General features: G+C 43.2%; 1 protein-coding gene across 1 annotated transcript in view; it reads left to right on the top strand.

The window, feature by feature from the left end:
* Positions 1-22,573, top strand: part of LOC117507641 (inositol 1,4,5-trisphosphate receptor type 1-like) — a 535,403-nt gene that overhangs the window by 18,521 nt on the left and 494,309 nt on the right. The window contains exon 2 of the mRNA XM_034167459.1: positions 6,379-6,492. Within this exon, the coding sequence (XP_034023350.1) occupies positions 6,401-6,492 (92 nt within the window). The 5' untranslated portion in view covers positions 6,379-6,400. The remainder of the gene's footprint in view (positions 1-6,378; positions 6,493-22,573) is intronic.

Here is a 22,573-nt window from a genome sequence, read left to right on the forward strand (position 1 = left end):
GGATCAGATGGTGGGAGCTGAAGGTTTATGCATGTGCTGAGGGAGGACATGCAGGTGGTTGGTGTGACAGAGGAAGATACAGAGGACAGGGTGAGATGGAAACGATTGATCTGCTGTGGCGACCCCTAACGGGAACAGCCGAAAGACAAAGAAGAAGCTTATAAATAAATAAATAAAAAACTTCATATGTTGTGAATATGTTAATGAATGCTGTTTCTGTGGTATAATTCTTTTTATGATAGGCCATATCATACACGAAGCAATATGCATTTGAAATATAGGTGTGAAATGATTTTTTCATATTTAATATTTCATATTTAAATCAGAAAATTTTATTTCTTTTAGGAAAAATACTTAGTCATCAAAATAGTACTATAACATGAGAATTAAATATCAAAAATCTGCTCCAAAGCACAAATGAAAATTTTAGCTTTTTTATTAGTTTGTCAGTGTGCATGTTTTGTTTTTTTGTTTTTTTTTTGTAATCATTGCATTTTTCACCTTACATTGCAGACTCTTGTAAGTTCACATATAGCAGTCCGGTGGCGATACCTTTCAGCATACAAAAGGGTCAAGGTCACAGGAAGGTCAAACACATAATTCATGAAAACAGCTTTCCTCGTTGCAAATTTTGAAATTTTGCATACAAACTTCATGCTTGTGGGTGGTCTGACTCATAAACCATTACCTGGGATAAGCATTCGAGCTTGACCTTCAGGATTTGCCTTGAGGTCAAAGATGACCTACAAGTAGGTCAAATTTCATATTTGAGTAAAACGTGCAATACAACAAATGAAAGGGTTTGCTAAGAGGATTCAGAATATATTAACAGTTTTGCGTTATGGTGTGATTTGGTGATGTTATGATGGATCTTGGATCGTCTTCAAAGCAGACAAGTAGACACTTAGTAAATCTTCTTTTGACATGTGAAAAATGTAAGGTCAAAGTCACAGGAAGAATAAACAATAAAATGACCTAAAAATACTTTCCTGGTAGCAATTTGTGCTTTTTGGCCTCCACATTTCACATGGATATAGTGAATGGTCTTGCCCATAAGCCATTAGCTGGGATAAGCAATTGACCTTGACCTTCAGGGTTTACCTGGAGGTCAAAGATGTCCTACGAGTAGGTCAAATTTCATATTTGAGTAAAACATGTTGCGTAATACACCAAATTATAGGGCTCGATGAGGGGATTCAGAACATATCAAACGTTTTACGTTATGGCCCCACATGAATCCACATTTTTTTCACTTCTGATTTGATTCTGATACATGAATTTGGATATGTGCCGATACCGATATTATTCCAACAGCAGAGCTCTGTTTGCTTTAATGTTGTTATTATTATCATTATTGTTGATTTTGTATGACGATATTTTGTATCTCCAGTTATACAGCTTCTTGATGACATGGTATAGAGAAGGATTTACTTAAAAAGGACCTGAAAGTTCAATGATCTGATAGCACTTTACCACAATATTTTCTGCTGGAGATTAAGGGAAGTAGTTGATTGTCAACAATAAAATAATCAGTCATGGAATAGCTATGGTGAACAGGGGAGAAGAAGGAGAATTGCTTCGTTGTTGGATTCTTTATCCGCCAAGGGTCTGATAAACCATAAGAATGAAGGAGAGAGTTAATGGCCACTACAGCTGACAAAAGAATATTGTTTGATCTTACACTCAACCTGTCTAGTTGGCTATAAAGGACACAATTAAAGTCTCCACCTAATACTAGTTTGAAGGAATTAAGATCCAGGAGAGTTGGGGAAAAAAATTAAGAAAAGATTGTGCGTTGTCCCAATTTGGTCCATAAATAGAATAGAATTCTATTCTATTCTAGAATAGAATTTCTAGAATAGAATTTAAAATTCTTCTTCTTACTTATAAGGTTTTGAATAATCAGGTCCCATCTTATCTTAGGGACCTCGTAGTACCATATTACCCCATTAGAGCGCTTCGCTCTCAGACTGCGGGCTTACTTGTAGTTCCTAGGGTTTGTAAGAGTAGAATGGGAGGCAGAGCCTTCAGCTTTCAGGCTCCTCTCCTGTGGAACCAGCTCCCAATTCAGATCAGGGAGACAGATACCCTCTCTACTTTTAAGATTAGGCTTAAAACTTTCCTTTTCGCTAAGGCTTATAGTTAGGGCTGGATCGGGTGACCCTGGACCATCCCTTGGTTATGCTGCTTTAGACGTAGATTGTGGGGGGGTTCCCATGATGCACTGTTTCTTTCTCTTTTTGCTCCATATGCATCACTCTGTATTTAATCATTAGTGATCGATCTCTGCCCCCCTTCACGGCATGTCTTTTTCCTGGTTTTTTCCCTCAGCCCCAACCAGTCTCAGCAGAAGACTGCCCCTCCCTGAGCCTGGTTCTGCTGGAGGTTTCTTCCTGTTAAAAGGGAGTTTTTCCTTCCCACTGTTGCCAAGTGCTTGCTCATAGGGGGTCGTTTTGACCGTTGGGGTTTTTCATAATTATTGTATGGCCTTGCCTTACAATATGGAGCGCCTTGGGACAACTGTTTGTTGTGATTTGGCGCTATATAAGAAAAAAGTTGAAGTTGAAGTTGAAATATTAGCCAATATTAATGGTGTGTTAAAGAGTTTACCCACTACAACAATATATCTGCCATTAGAATCTGATATTACTTCAGTGTGTTCGAATGGAATCCCCTTCCTAATTAAAATTGCTTTTCCCCTGGCTTTATAAGAAAACATGAATGATATATTTGTCCAGTCCACTTACAGCTTAGTCTTTTTTTGAGAATTAACATTTAAATTTGTCTCTTGCAGCAATATTATATCAGGTTTTTTCATGATTTCAAATGTCTAAATATTTTGCTACATTTAACCAAATTATTCAACCCTTTGATGTTCCAGCTGGCAAAAGAAATTACTCCTTGTTGATTACTTACATTATCCACAATCATAACGCAGCTTACAGAGTCATAGTTTTGCTTTATTTTGCAATTTTAAACAAACAATGAAAGAAAGGAGTTGATGTGGACATGTCGTGTCTCTGGCAATCAGTCTGTGAGCAGGACTTATGTCCTTTCATGTCCTTTATTTAACACAGTGATGAGAGAGTTTGAGGAGAGAGCGAGGAACTGCAGCAGCCAGACAGTTTTTTTTTCTTTCTTTTAATTGTTCACATGTGCGCGTGAGAACGAATCGTCCGTGAGTGGATTGGAGATTTCCGGGCTTTTTACTGTATGTGGACATGTCCTGTCTCTGGCAATCAGTCTGTGAGCAGGACTTTTGTGGACTTTATTTTACTTTATTTTTTTGGATAGTGCACTCCCCTGGCATAAATGTTTTATTATTGCTGTTAACAGCTCTCCCTGCATCCCACAATCAAGTTTTATGTCTCTTTTTTTTCAGGACAAGCTGTGCTTTCATAATATATATGCTTTTGTTGTGTTTTATAAGTGTAATAAAGGTTTACAATCAGAAATAAGAAAGGAAAAAGTAAAGCGGAAAATACTTTTCCACACACATTTATTCAGAACACACAGCAAACCATAATAAACAACTGTTTTGATACTTTATAAAGGTAATTTGAGGTCTTGTGTGAAAGTCTGTACAAATGCACATTTTGGACAATATATACAAAATGGTCAATGCGTTTTTGTTTGTCTTCATCTCAAAGTAATTTCTGTCTGTTATTACACAAAGGTTACATGACAAACTTCTACTTCTACTGTGTTTTGGAGTGTTCTGTGCTGCTCCTAAAGCAGCTTTCATTCACACTTTGGCCCACTTTGGCTCATTACAGTCTGAGGAGCGGCCCTCCCCCTCACTCCATCGATATGGTAAACAGTGGTTTATGCCGAGAAAGCAACAGAGTTATCCAGTAACATTCACATGCAAACTAGTGGAACAATCCTGATAGTTACACACTCTTTGTTTGAGCATGTGAGATTGTCATCAGAGGCTCTCCATCTGCTTTCACTGATTGCTCTGTGTAATGGCGCAGGGCGCATTGGAGTCCAATAGTATGTACTCTTTGGAGCACCCAGGGGGCTATTCAAACGGGCCAACTAGTAACACATCACTCCTGAAAACAATCTTTGGCTTTTCCCGTGAGGTAAATCTGCCCTATGATTGGATTTTGGAAAACCATGTGACGGTGAACCAATTCCGATTGAAGACTCATATTGCACAAAGATCAAAGTACAAAGGAGTACAAAGATCGCCGATGGCTGGCTCGAAAGTCTGCGGAGTTGACTTTTCAGCAAAAAAAAAAAAAAGTAAGTTTCTATCTCATTAAAAAGTTATTTATAATTTAATAAAGCTTGGTTTTAACTAGCGTATACAACAGTGTCGGTCCCAGAGGGTTAAACACAGTTGTGAGAGAATTTCAGAGCGAGTAGGTGCAGCAGCTGCAGTCAGGCTGCAATCAGCATTTTTTTTTCTGTGCTCTTTTTGAGCGTGTAGTTTTACTGCATTGTGTAAACGGTATCAAAACAATCCTGTGTGATTTATACTTCGGGAACAATGGAACACAGCAGGAATCGTAAATTGGCGTCGTGTAACGTATTGTGAGGGTGTGGCTTCCAGTCACGTTGAGTACCGTCGCGTTGCTCTGACTTGCCCTGAAACCACTTAATTTCTGCGTCCTGCCCGACACAGAAAAAATTAAACATGTTTAATTTTTGGTGTCCGATTCGCTTCGTCCTTTGCGTCCCTTACTCTGCTGTGGCATTGAGCTACATCGTCTCGGCTCTGGGTTGCTTTCACGTGGCATAGTGTTGACGCCGCATGACGCAACTCGAAGTGGGCCCGGTGTGAAAGGGGCTTTAAGGGATCAATAAAGTTCTATCTAATCTAATCATCTTTACCACACAGCCTCATTGAAACAGGAAAGTGTGAAAACTGTTTCAGAAAGTTTTTCATCTGTCAAAGGACAATCAAATCAGTCCAGGTTCAGCGCTTGTTCAAACAAGACAAATAGACAAACAGACAAGACAAACAACTTTTTTTAAGTAAGGCAATCCCACTCAAAAATGTAAAAAAAAAACAAAAAACCCCTGCTTCCTCCACTGGATTAAAGGTTCCTTGTGTCATTTTTGAAGAACAGAGCAAATGACATCAAATAATGTGTTTAACCTTTTCAACATTATTTATTTTATTATCTTAGACTTTGACAGCAATATGCAAAAAATAAATTTGATATTACAAATATTACAACATAAATGTAATTTTTTGTCTATTTTTCTTGCTTTCAATGCATCTAAAACCACTAAAAATGTGTTAAAATAGGACTTCCAATAATGTTTTGAGGTATAAAACCCTATAGCTTCAGGGGGCCCTGCCCCCTCGACCCTTGCCGGAGCATTGCCCCAGGACCCCACCAGGTCTGTAGCTGAACTTTCAGGTCTTCTTTTTAATAAAATCCTCCTATATACCCTTCATCTTGAAGCTGTATAACTGGGGATACAAAATATCCTCATATACAGTCAACAATAATGATAATAATATTATTAAAGCAAACAGAGCTCTGATATCGGAATTTTATCCGTATCTGCAGATATCCAAATTCAGGTATCGGGATTGGATAAGAAGGGAAAAAAATGTGGATCGTGCATCCCTAGTTTTGTCATGGTTTGCGGCGCCTGGATGTAAACAGGATAAAATCCAGAGCTGAAGTTGTTTATGTGAAATTTCCCCACAAAATGGGTTTGCGCGTGGTCATATTCTCACCAAGTCTCGTACTAAAACGTCGCTAGCTCATCTCACAGTTTAGTGGTGTTGGATGGTGGTATAATGGCATGGTGCCATTATTCCATTGTCTTTGGAGAATTCTGTCATCATTTGGCAATTTTTCTGTAAGTTAGTTATAGGAGCAACTGTGAATTTTTTCCCTGGGTGTGAATTCACAGAGTAACCAGGGAGCTCCTGGGAGAATTGATATGGAATGTCCCTCTTTCTGTTCTCCTTCCAGTTGTTCCACTCAACACTTTCTGAATGTTCTATTTTGGAGATGTGGTCCTTGGTAGTGAAAGAGCATTTCTGCACCAAAATGTACTAAATCAGAGAAATAAACTGTTTTTTTTTTCTGATTATTTGATGGAGGTTATATACTGAAACTCAAATAACACAAAGCCACACAGCTCTGCAGGAAAGATTTTGTATAAGTATAGCCTCTGTCGACACTTCTCCATCTCTCTTTGTCTCTCTCTGTGGTTTTCAGATTGCATGTATTTTGACATGAGCTTGTTGGTCACTTTCTTTCATTTCCAAAGCCGAGCTCCACAGATCCTCAAGGCCGCTGCTGCTTGTTATTGCTGTCTTATTACTTATTGTGTGGTTGTTTGTGTTATATGTCTTAGTTGTACGCATTTACTTGACAGGTATTTCTGTGATATCATTTGCAGGTGTGGTCAGTGCTGTGGAATCATGTCAGACAAGCTGTCCAGCTTCCTCCACATTGGGGACATTTGTTCCCTGTATGCAGAGGGCTCCACCAGTGGATTTATCAGCACCTTGGGGTACGTTTGAATTGTTGCTTGTTTTGTGGTTTTTCCTTCTTTCCTCTTCTTGGTGGGCTGAGGAGTGACAGAAAATACTCTTTCAGTTAAATAGAGTTAAATAGAAATATACAACTATAATACAGTAATGATTAAACAACGTAAACATGTTATTTCTGGTTCATTCATTCTGGTTTGTGCACTTAGTTCATAATTGTTCAAAGTACACTCAAAGTGTAAACAAGTCTTGCTCCTATCTGCGGGTAAATGTATTTGCTTAGTAGTACAACTGTTTGGTTTTTCCACCAACATCATATAGATTTCTCCGTCTGTCTGTCTGTCTGTCCATGAGTCTTGCCAGCACAAGATTTCTGAAAGCTTTTGGTGGAATTCAGTGACGCTTCACTCAGTGACAGCACACCATATAAAGATGTGCATGACTGTATATACCAGACAAAGCCTGTGTGATGTCTCCCATTGGTTTTCTTTAGAGACCTGGAAGAGCCAAAATGAGCCCCTTGTCTGGGCATCCCCATGTTGAGAGCCCCACCCACACTGATTCACAATGAACTCATTAATGCAAAAAGGTGCATAAAAGGGTGAAGCGTGGGTGGCTCCGTGTGTGATGGAAAAGCCTGAACACGCCCCTTTATCCGAGTCTGAAGCACCAGCTAACAAGTTAACATTGGTTTAGCAGTGGAGTAACCACCCTCGTCATTTTAAAATAGACTTTAACCTTTATTTAACCAGGTTAATCCCGTTGAGATCGAGATCTCTTTTGCGAGGGAGACCTGGACAATTATAAAGCTTCCAATTCACCTAACCTGCATGTCCTTAAATGTGGGAGGAAACCAGAGCACCCGGAGGAAACACACGCAAACATGGGGAGAACATGCAAACTCTACACAGAAAGGCCAGAAGCGGGAATTGATCCCATGACCTTCTTGCTGTGAGGGAACAGTGCTAACCACTAATCCACCATGCTGCCCAAATGGATGACATCAAATCGTATGCCAAAAGTGAGCGAGGCATTGACTCACTGATCCACCTCACCAGGATCTACAGGATATCGAGATGTCATTCAAATTGGATAAGTGTGGCTGAATGGTGGCAAAGAGACTGAGGGGGTGGGGTTGCCAGAAGGCATGATAGGGGGACATATAGGACAGCTATCCCACAAGCCATTTTTTCCTTCAAAATTCTACTCATAACACCCCATAATGACAATATGAAAACCTTTTTTTGTTTCTTTCAATATGTATTTTTGCAGATTTATTGAAAATAAAAAACTAAGAAATCATGTGTACATAAGTATTCATACCCTTTGCTCAGTACTTTATTGATGCACCTTTGGCAGCAATTACAACCTCAAGTCTTCTTGAACATGATGCCACAAGCTTGGTGCACCTGTCTTTGGCCAGTTTTGCCCATTCCTGTTTGCAGCACCTCTCAAGCTCAATCAGGTTGGATGGGGAGCATTGGTGCCCAGCCATTTTCAGAGATGTTGGATTCAGGTCTGGGCTCTGGCTGGGCCACTCGAGGACATTCATAGAGTTGTTTTGAAGCCACTCCTTTATGCTTAGAGTCATTGTCCTGCTGAAAGATAAACTGTCACCCCAGTATGACACCAAGCGTGCTCTGGAGCAGGTTTTCATCCAGGATGTCTCTGTTCATTGTTGCATTCATCTTTCCCTCAATCCTGACTAGTGTCCCAGTTCCTGCCACTGAAAGACATCCCTTTTCTTCCTCAGAGGGAGTTTTTCCTTACCACTGTTGCTCTGGGGGTTGGTAAGGTTGGACCTTACTTGTGTGAAGTGCCTTGAGGCAACTCTGTTGTGATTTGGCGCTATATAAAGGAAAATAAATTGAAATTGAATTGAAATTGATGCTGCCACCACCATGCTTCACTGTAGGGATGGTGCCTGGTTTCCGCCAAGCATGATGCCTGGCATTCATGCCAAAGAGTTCAGTCTTTGTCTCATCAGACCAGAGAAGTTTGTTTCTCATGGTCTGAGAGTCCTTCAGGTGCCTTTTGTCAAACTCCAGGTGGGCTGCCATGTGCCTTTTACTAAGGAGTGGCTTCTGTCTGGCCACTCTACCATACAGACCTGATTGGTGGATTGCTGTAGAGACGGTTGTCCTTCTGGAAGGTTCTGTTCCCTCCACAGAGGCATGCTGGAGCTCTGACAGAGTGACCATCGATTTCTTGGCCACTTCCATGACTAAGGCCCCTCTCCCATGATCACTCAGTTTAGATGGCCGGTTCAGATTTTGTGCCTCCAGACAGTCCTGCCTCAGAGGTCTACAGTCAATTCCTTTGATGTCATGATTGGTTTGTGCTCTAATATGCACTGTCAACTGTGGGACCTTATATGTAGACAGGTGTGTGCCTTTCCAAATCATGTCCAGTCAACTGAATTTACGCCAGGTGGGCTCCAGTTAAGCTGTTGAAACATCTCAAGGATGATTTGTGGAAACAGGATGCACCAGAGCTCAATTTTGAGCTTCATGGCAAAGGCTCTGAATACTTATGTACACGTGATTTCTTAGGTTTTTTTTATTATTTATTTTTAATAAATTTTCAAATCTAAAGAAAAAGCAAAAAAAAAAACAAAAAAACAAAAAACACTTTTTAGACATTGTCATTATGGGATATAGTGTGTAGAATTTTGAGGAAAAAAATGATTTTAATCTATTTTGGAATAAGGCTGTAACGTACAACAATGTGGAAAAAGTGAAACACTGTGAATACTTTCCAGATGCCCTGTATATGCCAGTGATGTCAAGACATGAATAATCCTCACAGTGTATGGAGAGTTCCACCCAAAGGCCAGCAATCTGAAGCTCCTTTCACACCGGGCTTACGTATAGTTGCATTGTGCTGCGTATCACAACAATTAAGATTTAGGATGTTAGTGACCATCCAATCATCCACCGGGATTACTTTGTGCACTTCCGTGACCGGTTTCAAAGTATACAACATTCAGAACAAACAGCTATGGCAACTTCCTAAAACAAAGTACTCGTGAGTACTCTGATGTTTCCGACAGGTGATGTGACTATTAGAAGCGTCCCAGCGTGCGCTTGAATGTAGCTGCTAATGTTAAGAACTGAGACACAGATTAATTACAAAGTTGACATAAGTGTGATGTTGTGTTATGATGACTTGTTTTTAAGTGAAAACTGTTCATTTTAATGCAGTCACGGTAAAAGCTACAGCTCTGAGTACATCTGTGGCAGTTAGTCATAAACGCAGCCTGTCAATAATCTCTGCTCGAGGCTCAGCTTTGTACACAATTAATTATAAGTGTTATTATCAACAAATTGTAAAAAATTAATCGTCTGGGGAAAAAAACATCATGGAGACAGTTATTCATGTTTACAGCAACAGTAAAACAGCTGAGGGGGCAGTGTGCTGTGCAACGCACACACACACACACACACATTCCAGCTGCAAATTTACAGACTCTCTCAAAGTAAAAAAAAAAAAAGAAGCTTGCCAGCTCCACTGATTTAAAAAAAAAAAAAAACATAAAAGGGAGAAAAGCCAGAACATGCCATCTCACCCAGTTGTAGATTGTTTACCAAATGTAAACACACGATCTTTTATGTTGTCTTACTAACTGGGACGTTAAAAATGTGCAACATGCTTATGGAGCTAAATCAAGGCCAAAAATGTTGTAATCTGAAAATAAAAAACGATTGAAAAAATAAATTTTGAAGCTGAAAATTCGATGTTTGTTCTTGAATTTTAGAATCATTTAAAAAGTATTAGCAAAATAAAAATAAGTGTAAGAAATATATTTTTCAGTTTAAATAAATTTTTGATTTAGCTCTGTAATTTTTTTGATCAAATAATTTATTTTCATTCATATTTCTTTTTTTCACCTTCAGATCTTTTTTTTCACTTTCAGATCTTATTTTTTCAGTTTCAAACTTTTGGCCCCGTTCTGGCGTGGGAGGGCGTGGCTTCGATTGAGAGGGGCGTGGAATTGTGAGTGACAGGAGAGCAATCAGACCTCACATGATGTTGCTTTCAGGAAACGTGGGTACTTTGATAGATAATGACTTAACACTTTCTCTCCACTGCATTGTCTTGATACCTGTAAATAAAGTGATGCTAAAGATGTCTATTACAAGTAACTCTAGACCACTCTTGGTCATTTTTGATGTTTAAAAACTGGAAAATATGCAAGATTGTAAAGTTTAATACCTATACCTAAAAAAAACAATATGTCGCACATCCACACAAGACCGTGAACGCAGCATCGCCGCATGAAAATGACGCAGGTCGCTCATTTTACAGGCTGCAGTGGAGTGTTACAGCTTTCTAAGTGACACACAGAGAGACCAGGCTCTGCAGATCTGAAGAAAGATTTAATATGGACAGACCCAAGAAGACCGCCGGTAAATCCAAATCCAAAGCCGCCCGGAAGAGCGCTCCGGCTACCAGTGGTATGAAGAAGCCTCGCCGTAACAGGTGCGGCACTGTGGCGCTCCACCGCTACCAGAAATCCACCGAGCTGCTGATCCACAAGCTGCCCTTCCAGCACCTGGTGAGAGAAATCGCTCAGGACTTCAAGACCGATCTCCGCTTTCAGAGCTCCGCTGTGATGCTCTGCAGAAGGCCGGCGAGGCTGACCTGGTCAGCAGCTTGTGGATCAGCAGCTCGTGGATTTCTGGTAGCGGTGGATTTCTCTCAGCGCCATGGTTCTGGGCCTGTAACGGTGAGGTTTCTTCACACCGCCAGTAGCCGGAGCGATCTTCCGGGCGGCTTTGGATTTGGATTTACCGGCGGTCAACTTTGTTACATCGTCATTAAATTCACTATCCGGGACAACATACGGATCCACTGAACCAGCTGCTACACACTGATCACAATAAACAGCTTTATCTCGAGGGTTTAAAGCCTCGTAATAAGCTTTCATACTCTCTATTTTCTTTCACACGCCAGCCGCATAGTAAATAAACGATGGAGACAGGAGCAGAGTCATTATCTATCAAAGTACCCACATTTCCTGAAAGCAACATCATGTGAGGACTGATAGCTCTCCTGTCACTCACAATTCCACGCCCCTCTCAATCGAAGCCACGCCCTCCCACGCCAGAACGGGGTCAAAGGTTTGAAACTGAAAAAATAAGATCTGAAAGTGGAAAAAAGAAATATGAATGAAAATAAATTATTTGATCATAAAAATTACAGAGCTGAATCAAAAATGTATTTAAACTGAAAAATATATATCTTACACTTATTTTTATTTTGATAATACTTTTTTTAACTGATTATAAAATTCAAGAACAAACATTGAATTTTCAGTTTCAAAATTTATTTTTTCAATCTTTTTTTATTTTCATATTACAAAACTTTTGGCCTTGATTTAGCTCCATACATGTCCTTTAACCAGTTTTCCGTCTGGATTTCTGATTTTTTTTTCCATATCAAATACTCATAAATGTTTGATGGAGGTGAAATTTGTTGTGTGGGCCGCTGAAGAGGAGGTACTGCTGGCCCACCACCACCAGAGGGCGCCCTGTCTGGAGTGCGGGCTCCAGGCACCAGAGGGCGCTGCCGCCTCACAGGAGCAGCCGGGGTGACAGCTGTCACTTCTCGCCTAGACAGCTGTCACCAATCATCTGATCAGCAGTGGTATATCAGCAAGACGACATCTCCACCTCTTTGCCGAGATATCGCTCTACCTAGGAGGTACAGTACTCAGCCGAATGTGTTGTCTTTTTGACATTAACACTTTGTTACTTTTATGCGTTAAATAGCAGACATTCTTCCGACGAGAGGTTGGAGGTGGTTTTCCCGCCATACGGGTTGCTGGGTGCAAACGCACCCACATTTAACTGTTTTTGTTCCTCGCCAGCAGTACCAGATCCGACACGCGGAGGCAGTGGCCACCTGGGAGTTCGGGACTTGGCGGCTCCAGTATTCCCGGGGTTCGGTGGCGGAGGAAATCGTGTGGTTCCGGTTCTGCTTTGGACAGACGTCTCTTATCTTCGAGCCTGCCCACGTGACACATTTTGTGAATTGACTTCTTTGTCTATTGTTGAAATTTGTTGTGTTTGTTGTGCTTATTCACAACAGTAAAGTGTTGTTATTTGACTTCCTCCATTGTCCGTTCATTTGCGCCCCCTGTTGTGGGTCCGTGTTCCTACACTTTCCCAACAGGATATCTCGGCCTTAGAGACTGGGCTAAGGGGGGGTCAAAACATTCAAGTGAGACACACACAAATTGCCACACGACTCCCAGTCACAATCCTGAGCGGGGATTTAACCCTTCAAGCCCGAGCACTGGTGGACACCGGGTCAGAAGGGAATCTGCTAGACAGCAGATGGGCAAGGGAGGTAGGGCTCCCTCTGGTGGCGCTTCCTTCGCCGTTGCAGGTGCGGGCACTAGATGGCACCCTCCTCCCTTTACTCACACACAAGACACAACCAGTAACTCTGGTGGTGTCTGGAAACCACCGGGAGGAGATTGAGTTTTTTGTAACTCCTTCTACCTCCCGTGTGATTTTGGGCATCCCATGGATGTTGAAGCACAATCCCCGGATTGATTGGCCGTCTGGGGTGGTGGTTCAGTGGAGCGAAACCTGCCATCGGGGGTGTTTAGGATCCTCGGTTCCTCCCGGTTCACAGGCTAAGGAGGAGGTCAAAGTCCCTCCCAATCTGACGGCAGTGCCGGTTGAGTACCACGATCTTGCTGACGTCTTCAGTAAGGATCTGGCACTCACCCTTCCCCCGCACCGTCCGTACGATTGTGCCATTGATTTGGTTCCAGGCGCTGAGTTCCCGTCCAGCAGGCTGTACAACCTCTCACGACCTGAGCGCGAATCAATGGAGACCTACATCCGGGACTCATTAGCTGCCGGGCTGATCCGGAACTCCACCTCCCCGATGGGGGCAGGTTTCTTTTTTGTGGGCAAGAAAGATGGCGGACTTCGTCCATGTATTGATTACAGGGGGCTGAATGAGATTATGGTTCGCAACCGATACCCGTTGCCATTGTTAGATTCCGTGTTCACCCCCCTGCATGGAGCCAAAATCTTTACTAAGCTGGATCTTAGAAATGCGTATCACCTGGTTCGGATCCGGAAGGGAGACGAATGGAAGACGGCATTTAACACCCCATTAGGTCACTTTGAGTACCTGGTCATGCCGTTCGGCCTCACCAACGCCCCCGCGACGTTCCAAGCCTTGGTTAACGACGTCTTGCGGGACTTCCTGCACCAATTCGTTTTCGTATATCTGGACGATATTCCCATCTTTTCTCCGGATCCTGAGACCCATGTCCAGCATGTACGTCAGGTCCTGCAGCGGTTGTTAGAGAACCGACTGTGAAGGGCGAGAAGTGCGAGTTTCACCGCACGTCTTTGTCCTTCCTGGGGTTTATCATCTCCTCTAACTCCGTCGCCCCTGATCCGGCCAAGGTTGCGGCGGTGAGATATTGGCCCCAACCAACAAGCCGTAGGAAGCTGCAACAGTTCCTCGGCTTCGCTAATTTCTATAGGAGGTTCATTAAGGGCTACAGTCAGGTAGTTAGCCCCCTGACAGCCCTGACCTCTCCAAAAGTCCCCTTCACCTGGTCGGATCGGTGCGAAGCCGCGTTCAAGGAGTTGAAACGACGGTTCTCTACTGCGCCAGTTTTGGTGCAGCCCGACCCTAGCCGCCAGTTCATGGTTGAAGTGGACGCCTCTGACTCAGGGATAGGAGCCGTGCTGTCCCAGAGCGGAGAGACCGATAAGGTACTTCACCCGTGTGCCTACTTTTCACGCAGGTTGACCCCAGCTGAACGGAACTATGACGTCGGCAATCGAGAACTCCTTGCGGTGAAAGAGGCTCTTGAAGAGTGGAGACATCTGTTGGAGGGAACGTCCGTGCCATTCACGGTTTTCACTGACCACCGGAACCTGGAGTATATCAGGACCGCCAAGCAGCTGAACCCCAGGCAAGCCCGCTGGTCACTGTTCTTCGGCCGTTTTGACTTCCGGATCACCTACCGCTCCGGGACCAAAAACCAGAGATTGGATGCCTTGTCCCGGGTGCATGAAGACGAAGTCAAAACGGAGTTGTCGGATCCACCGGAACCTATCATCCCGGAGTCCGCTATCGTGGCCACCCTCACCTGGGACGTAGAGAAAACTGTCCGGGAGGCCCTGGCACGGAGCCCGGATCCCGGAACTGGGCCGTAGAACAAACTTTACGTCCCACCAGAGGCCAGGGCTGCAGTCATGGACTTCTGTCACGGCTCCAAGTTCTCCTGTCATCCAGGGGTGCGTAGGACCGTGGCAGTTGTCCGGCAGCGCTTCTGGTGGGCGTCCCTGGAGGCCGACGTCCGGGATTATATCCAGGCCTGCACCACCTGCGCCAGGGGCAAGGCTGACCACCGCAGGGCATCGGGACTGCTCCAGCCGCTGCCTGTGCCTCATCGCCCCTGGTCCCACATCGGCCTGGATTTTGTCACGGGCCTCCCGCCGTCCCAGGGCAACACCACCATCCTCACAATAGTGGACCGATTCTCCAAGGCGGCCCACTTCGTGGCCCTCCCAAAGCTCCCGACTGCCCAGGAGACAGCGGACCTCCTGGTCCACCATGTCGTCCGGCTGCATGGGATTCCAACAGACATCGTCTCCGACCGCGGTCCCCAGTTCTCCTCGCAAGTCTGGAGGAGCTTCTGCCGGGAACTGGGGGCCACGGTGAGTCTCTCGTCCGGGTATCATCCTCAGACCAACGGGCAAGCAGAACGGGTCAATCAGGAGGTGGAACAGGCCCTGCGCTGCGTGACGGCCGCGCACCCGGCGGCCTGGAGTACCCATTTGGCCTGGATTGAGTATGCCCATAACAGCCAGGTGTCTTCAACCACCGGCCTCTCCCCTTTTGAGGTGTGTCTGGGGTATCAGCCCCCGTTGTTTCCGGTGGTTGAGGGAGAGGTCGGTGTGCCCTCGGTCCAGGCCCACCTGCGGAAGTGCCGTCGGGTGTGGCGCGCCGCCCGTTCTGCTTTGCTAAAGGCCCGGACGAGGGCAAAAGCCCATGCAGACCGTCGGCGGACCCCGGCCCCTGCGTATCGGCCTGGGCAGGAGGTGTGGTTGTCCACAAAGGACATTCCCCTGAAAGTGGACTCCCCCTAAACTACAGGACCGTTACATCGGTCCCTTCAGAATCCTTAAGGTCATCAGTCCAGCCGCAGTGAGGCTTCAGCTTCCGGCCTCACTGCGGATCCATCCTGTTTTCCATGTGTCCCGGATAAAGCCGCATCACACCTCACCCCTCTGTGCTCCGGGTCCGGCGCCGCCTCCTGCCCGGATCATCGATGGCGAGCCGGCTTGGACTGTGCGCCGGCTCTTGGATGTCCGTAGGATGGGCCGGGGCTTCCAGTATTTGGTGGACTGGGAGGGGTACGGACCCGAAGAACGCTCCTGGGTGAAGAGGAGCTTCATCCTGGACCCGGCCCTCCTGGCCGATTTCTACCGCCGCCACCCGGACAAGCCTGGTCGGGCGCCAGGAGGCGCCCGTTGAGGGGGGGGTCCTGTTGTGTGGGCCGCTGAAGAGGAGGTACTGCTGGCCCACCACCACCAGAGGGCGCCCTGTCTGGAGTGCGGGCTCCAGGCACCAGAGGGCGCTGCCGCCTCACAGGAGCAGCCGGGGTGACAGCTGTCACTTCTCGCCTACGACAGCTGTCACCAATCATCTGATCAGCAGTGGTATATCAGCAAGACGACATCTCCACCTCTTTGCCGAGATATCGCTCTACTTAGGAGGTACAGTACTCAGCCGACTGTGTTGTCTTTTTGACATTAACACTTTGTTACTTTTGTGCGTTAAATAGCAGACATTCTTCCGACGAGAGGTTGGAGGTGGTTTTTCCGCCATACGGGTTGCTGGGTGCAAACGCACCCACATTTAACTGTTTTTGTTCCTCGCCAGCAGTACCAGATCCGACACGCGGAGGCAGTGGCCACCTGGGAGTTCGGGACTTGGCGGCTCCAGTATTCCCGGGGTTCGGTGGCGGAGGAAATTGTGTGGTTCCGGTTCTGCTTTGGACAGACGTCTCTTATCTTCGAGCCTGCCCACGTGACACATTTTGTGAATTGACTTCTTTGTCTATTGTTGTAATCTGTTGTGTTTGTTGTGCTTATTCACAACAGTAAAGTGTTGTTATTTGACTTCCTCCATTGTCCGTTCATTTGCGCCCCCTGTTGTGGGTCCGTGTTCCTACACTTTCCCAACAGAAATGATTGAATTAAATTATTTCTTCAAATGAATTGTAAGTTTCAGAGCAGCCAAATAGACTTTTTACAGCAATTACTAAGTTTCATATTTTAGTTTCAAATATGAGGGGTGGGCAGGGGTGATGGTCACGTGGTTAGTGCACCAGTGTTGCCACCCTGGCGACTTTATCGCTAAATCTGATGACTTTCCAAACCCTCTTGATGACTTATTTTCTCAAACGAGACTAGCGACAAATCTACCTACTTTTCCTAGGGACACTGGAGACTTTTCTGGTGTTTGGGGGCTCAAAAATAAAAGCACATATTGATCTGGTCTCTGTTCTCACCGAGCGGCAGCGGGTCTCCCCACCTCCGTTGCAGCTGAAAAGGCACAGAGCCCTATTGCAAAGCACTGAGCGGAGGGATATCTACAATCCTCCGTGTTCAAACATGTACGCGTGATGCCTCTACAGCTGTTCCCACATTGAATGACAAACTTTACTGGGACTCAGTGAGCCTTTATCTCATTTGCTGCATTGTGACTGCCCTGGCCTTGAGAAGTTATTTTATTTTAAGAGGTGATAGCCAATTTTAATGGCAAAATAAACAAACAAACAAACAATCAAGTTTATTTGTAGTTCTAAATATTACGGTGTTTTACTTACTTTTTTGTCTCTCACAATGTTTTTTTTTTCAACAAATACATTAATAATAAATGAACAAAGGACAAGGCCACAATAACATTCACTGTATTATCATTATAAATAGAAGGAGATAGGAAAAAAAGTCTTAGCCGTCGTATACAACGGCTAAGACCAAGCTTTACTAAATTATAAATAACTTTTGAATGATATGAGATAGCAACTTTTTTTTTGCTGAAAAGTTAACTCCGCGGACTTTCGAGCCAGTCATTGGCCATCTTTGTACTCCTCATAGAAGCTGTGTGATGACGTGCGCAATGTGAGTGTCCAATCGGAATTGGTTCACCGTCACATGGTTTTCCAAAATCCAATCGTAGGACAGATTTACCTCACGTGAAAAGCCAAAGATCGTTTTCAGGAGTGATATGTTACTAGTTGGCCCGTTTGAATAGCCCCCTGGGTGCTCCAATGAGTACATACTGTTAGTACATACTCAGTGTGCCCTGCGCCATTACGCACAGCGATCAGTGAAAGCAGGAGCACACGGAAAGCCTCTGATGACAATCTCACGTGCTCAAACAGAGTGTGTAACTGTCAGGATTGCTCCACTAGTTTGCATGTGAATGTTACTGGATAACTCTGTAGCTTTCTCTGCGTAAAGCACTGTTTACCATATCAGTGGACAACAAAACGCATAGACTATTTTGTATATATTGTTCAAAATGTGCATTTGTTTATTGTATGAACCTTTTTGTTGTACAGACTTTCACACAAGACCTCAAATTACCTTTTATAAAGTGTCAAAATAGTTGTTTATTATAATTTGTTGTGTGTTTTGAATAAATGTGTGTGGAAAATTATTTTTTGCTTTATTTTTTCCTTCCTTATTTTTGATTGTAAACCTTTATTACTCTTATAAAACACAACAAAAAGATATATATTCTGAAAGCACGGGTTGTCCTGAAATAAAGGAGACATAAAGCTTGATTGTGGGATGCAGGGAGAGCTGTTAACAGCAATAATAAAACATTTATGCCAGGCGAGTGAACTATCCAAAAAATGCCCTCGGACCACAGAGGGTTAACTGGCCACATGGCCAAATCAGGATGTAAAAACGGGCAGTTTTTAAAAATCGAGCATATGGCACTCCTCACATAGAAATAAGTTTGGTGTTCTTATCGATGTGGTCTGTTAAAAGTAATAGGAGAAAAAAAATCTTACTTTGAGTAATAAGCACTTAAATGTAGTAGCATTTTTTTTATGTTTTTAATTCTCAACCATTTTCAGAGCTTTGTAAGGGGAAAGGGCACGATATGTACAAAATCTGACATGATTTTTAAATTCTACAGCGAAGCTTAGCCCTAGACACTGACTTGGAGATATTCATGCTGGAAAGTGCATGGAGAGCCTTGATAGGTAAAATTCAAATAAATAAAATTTCCAGGGGCTGTGGCTTCAACACTATTTGAGATACAGACCTAATATTTTAGGTTTTTTCATATCTGTGGCATTGGAGTACCTGGAATTTTTTTTCAGAAGAATCTGAGAAGGTGACCTGTGACCTGCTGGGTGACTTGAGATATACTGACCCCAATGCCATTAGGGCAATTCTATGGTAATGGAATTACAACAGCAGCAAAATCTGGACATATGGCATCTAACCATGACAGATTAGCCCAGATTGTAATTCCATTACCGTAGAATTGCCCATTAGTGTGTTTTTGCAACAACAAGATTGCTAAGATCTTGCTTTTACCCATCATGAGATGTTTCTTGTGTGACACCTTGGTAAAGAGACACCTTTTTAGGCCATCAGTTGGAACTGAACCAGCTGATATTTGCACTGACAAAGGGCAGGACTGCTTTTTAATTACTGATAGATTTCAGTTGGTGTCACGGATCAGTCGAGCCTTGCAAAATTTTATGAACAAATGCAAGACAAATAGATTGACAAATTGATGGTAGGAAACTTTTTTCTAATTAAAATGAGAAAAAGTGCACACAAATATATGCCCAGGGTCATAAATGACCCCACTTGGTTGCTTGAGAGTGAACCTGCATTGTCTCATTCCACCCAGCTGTAAAAGTAGATGCTGGCGTTGGCTGGGTAAGTAAGTGGGGCATCATTGTAAAGCAGTTTGATGAAACCATGCTGAATGGAAATGTGCTATAGATATGCAGACCTTCCTCTTCAATCAATCAATCAATCAATTTTTTTATATAGCGCCAAATCACAACAAACAGTTGCCCCAAGGCGCCTTATATTGTAAGGCAAGGCCATACAACAATTATGTAAAACCCCAACGGTCAAAACGACCCCCTGTGAGCAAGCACTTGGCTACAGTGGGAAGGAAAAACTCCCTTTTAACAGGAAGAAACCTCCAGCAGAACCAGGCTCAGGGAGGGGCAGTCTTCTGCTGGGACTGGTTGGGGCTGAGGGAGAGAACCAAAAAAAAGACATGCTGTGGAGGGGAGCAGAGATCGATCACTAATGATTAAATGCAGAGTGGTGCATACAGAGCAAAAAGAGAAAGAAACAGTGCATCATGGGAACCCCCCAGCAGTCTACGTCTATAGCAGCATAACTAAGGGATGGTTCAGGGTCACCTGATCCAGCCCTAACTATAAGCTTTAGCAAAAAGGAAAGTTTTAAGCCTAATCTTAAAAGTAGAGAGGGTGTCTGTCTCCCTGATCTGAATTGGGAGCTGGTTCCACAGGAGAGGAGCCTGAAAGCTGAAGGCTCTGCCTCCCATTCTACTCTTACAAACCCTAGGTACTATGGTACTACGAGGTCCCTAAGATAAGATGGGACCTGATTATTCAAAACCTTATAAGTAAGAAGAAGAATTTTAAATTCTATTCTAGAATTAACAGGAAGCCAATGAAGAGAGGCCAATATGGGTGAGATATGCTCTCTCCTTCTAGTCCCCGTCAGTACTCTAGCTGCAGCATTTTGAATTAACTGAAGGCTTTTTAGGGAACTTTTAGGACAACCTGATAATAATGAATTACAATAGTCCAGCCTAGAGGAAATAAATGCATGAATTAGTTTTTCAGCATCACTCTGAGACAAGACCTTTCTGATTTTAGAGATATTGCGTAAATGCAAAAAGCAGTCCTACATATTTGTTTAATATGCGCTTTGAATGACATATCCTGATCAAAAATGACTCCAAGATTTCTCACAGTATTACTAGAGGTCAGGGTAATGCCATCCAGAGTAAGGATCTGGTTAGACACCATGTTTCTAAGATTTGTGGGGCCAAGTACAATAACTTCAGTTTTATCTGAGTTTAAAAGCAGGAAATTAGAGGTCATCCATGTCTTTATGTCTGTAAGACAATCCTGCAGTTTAGCTAATTGGTGTGTGTCCTCTGGCTTCATGGATAGATAAAGCTGGGTATCATCTGCGTAACAATGAAAATTTAAGCAATACCATCTAATAATACTGCCTAAGGGAAGCATGTATAAAGTAAATAAAATTGGTCCTAGCACAGAACCTTGTGGAACTCCATAATTAACTTTAGTCTGTGAAGAAGATTCCCCATTTACATGAACAAATTGTAATCTATTAGACAAATATGATTCAAACCACCGCAGCGCAGTGCCTTTAATACCTATGGCATGCTCTAATCTCTGTAATAAAATTTTATGGTCAACAGTATCAAAAGCAGCACTGAGGTCTAACAGAACAAGCACAGAGATGAGTCCACTGTCCGAGGCCATAAGAAGATCATTTGTAACCTTCACTAATGCTGTTTCTGTACTATGATGAATTCTAAAACCTGACTGAAACTCTTCAAATAGACCATTCCTCTGCAGATGATCAGTTAGCTGTTTTACAACTACCCTTTCAAGAATTTTGAGAGAAAAGGAAGGTTGGAGATTGGCCTATAATTAGCTAAGATAGCTGGGTCAAGTGATGGCTTTTTAAGTAATGGTTTAATTACTGCCACCTTAAAAGCCTGTGGTACATAGCCAACTAACAAAGATAGATTGATCATATTTAAGATCGAAGCATTAAATAATGGTAGGGCTTCCTTGAGCAGCCTGGTAGGAATGGGGTCTAATAAACATGTTGATGGTTTGGATGAAGTAACTAATGAGAATAACTCAGACAGAACAATCGGAGAGAAAGAGTCTAACCAAATACCGGCATCACTGAAAGCAGCCAAAGATAACGATACGTCTTTGGGATGGTTATGAGTAATTTTTTCTGTAATAGTTAAAATTTTGTTAGCAAAGAAAGTCATGAAGTCATTACTAGTTAAAGTTAATGGAATACTCAGCTCAATAGAGCTCTGACTCTTTGTCAGCCTGGCTACAGTGCTGAAAAGAAACCTGGGGTTGTTCTTATTTTCTTCAATTAGTGATGAGTAGAAAGATGTCCTAGCTTTACGGAGGGCTTTTTTATAGAGCAACAGACTCTTTTTCCAGGCTAAGTGAAGATCTTCTAAATTAGTGAGACGCCATTTCCTCTCCAACTTACGGGTTATCTGCTTTAAGCTACGAGTTTGTGAGTTATACCACGGAGTCAGACACTTCTGATTTAAAGCTCTCTTTTTCAGAGGAGCTACAGCATCCAAAGTTGTCTTCAATGAGGATGTAAAACTATTGACGAGATACTCTATCTCCCTTACAGAGTTTAGGTAGCTACTCTGCAGTGTGTTGGTATATGGCATTAGAGAACATAAAGAAGGAATCATATCCTTAAACCTAGTTACAGCGCTTTCTGAAAGACTTCTAGTGTAATGAAACTTATTCCCCACTGCTGGGTAGTCCATCAGAGTAAATGTAAATGTTATTAAGAAATGATCAGACAGAAGGGAGTTTTCAGGGAATACTGTTAAGTCTTCTATTTCCATACCATAAGTCAGAACAAGATCTAAGATATGATTAAAGTGGTGGGTGGACTCATTTACTTTTTGAGCAAAGCCAATAGAGTCTAATAATAGATTAAATGCAGTGTTGAGGCTGTCATTCTCAGCATCTGTGTGGATGTTAAAATCGCCCACTATAATTAACTTATCTGAGCTAAGCACTAAGTCAGACAAAAGGTCTGAAAATTCACAGAGAAACTCACAGTAACGACCAGGTGGACGATAGATAATAACAAATAAAACTGGTTTTTGGGACTTCCAATTTGGATGGACAAGACTAAGAGACAAGCCTTCAAATGAATTAAAGCTCTGTCTGGGTTTTGGATTAATTAATAAGCTGGAATGGAAGATTGCTGCTAATCCTCCACC

The sequence above is a fragment of the Thalassophryne amazonica genome, chromosome 3 (assembly GCF_902500255.1).
Source record: "Thalassophryne amazonica chromosome 3, fThaAma1.1, whole genome shotgun sequence".
NCBI lineage: Eukaryota > Metazoa > Chordata > Actinopteri > Batrachoidiformes > Batrachoididae > Thalassophryne > Thalassophryne amazonica.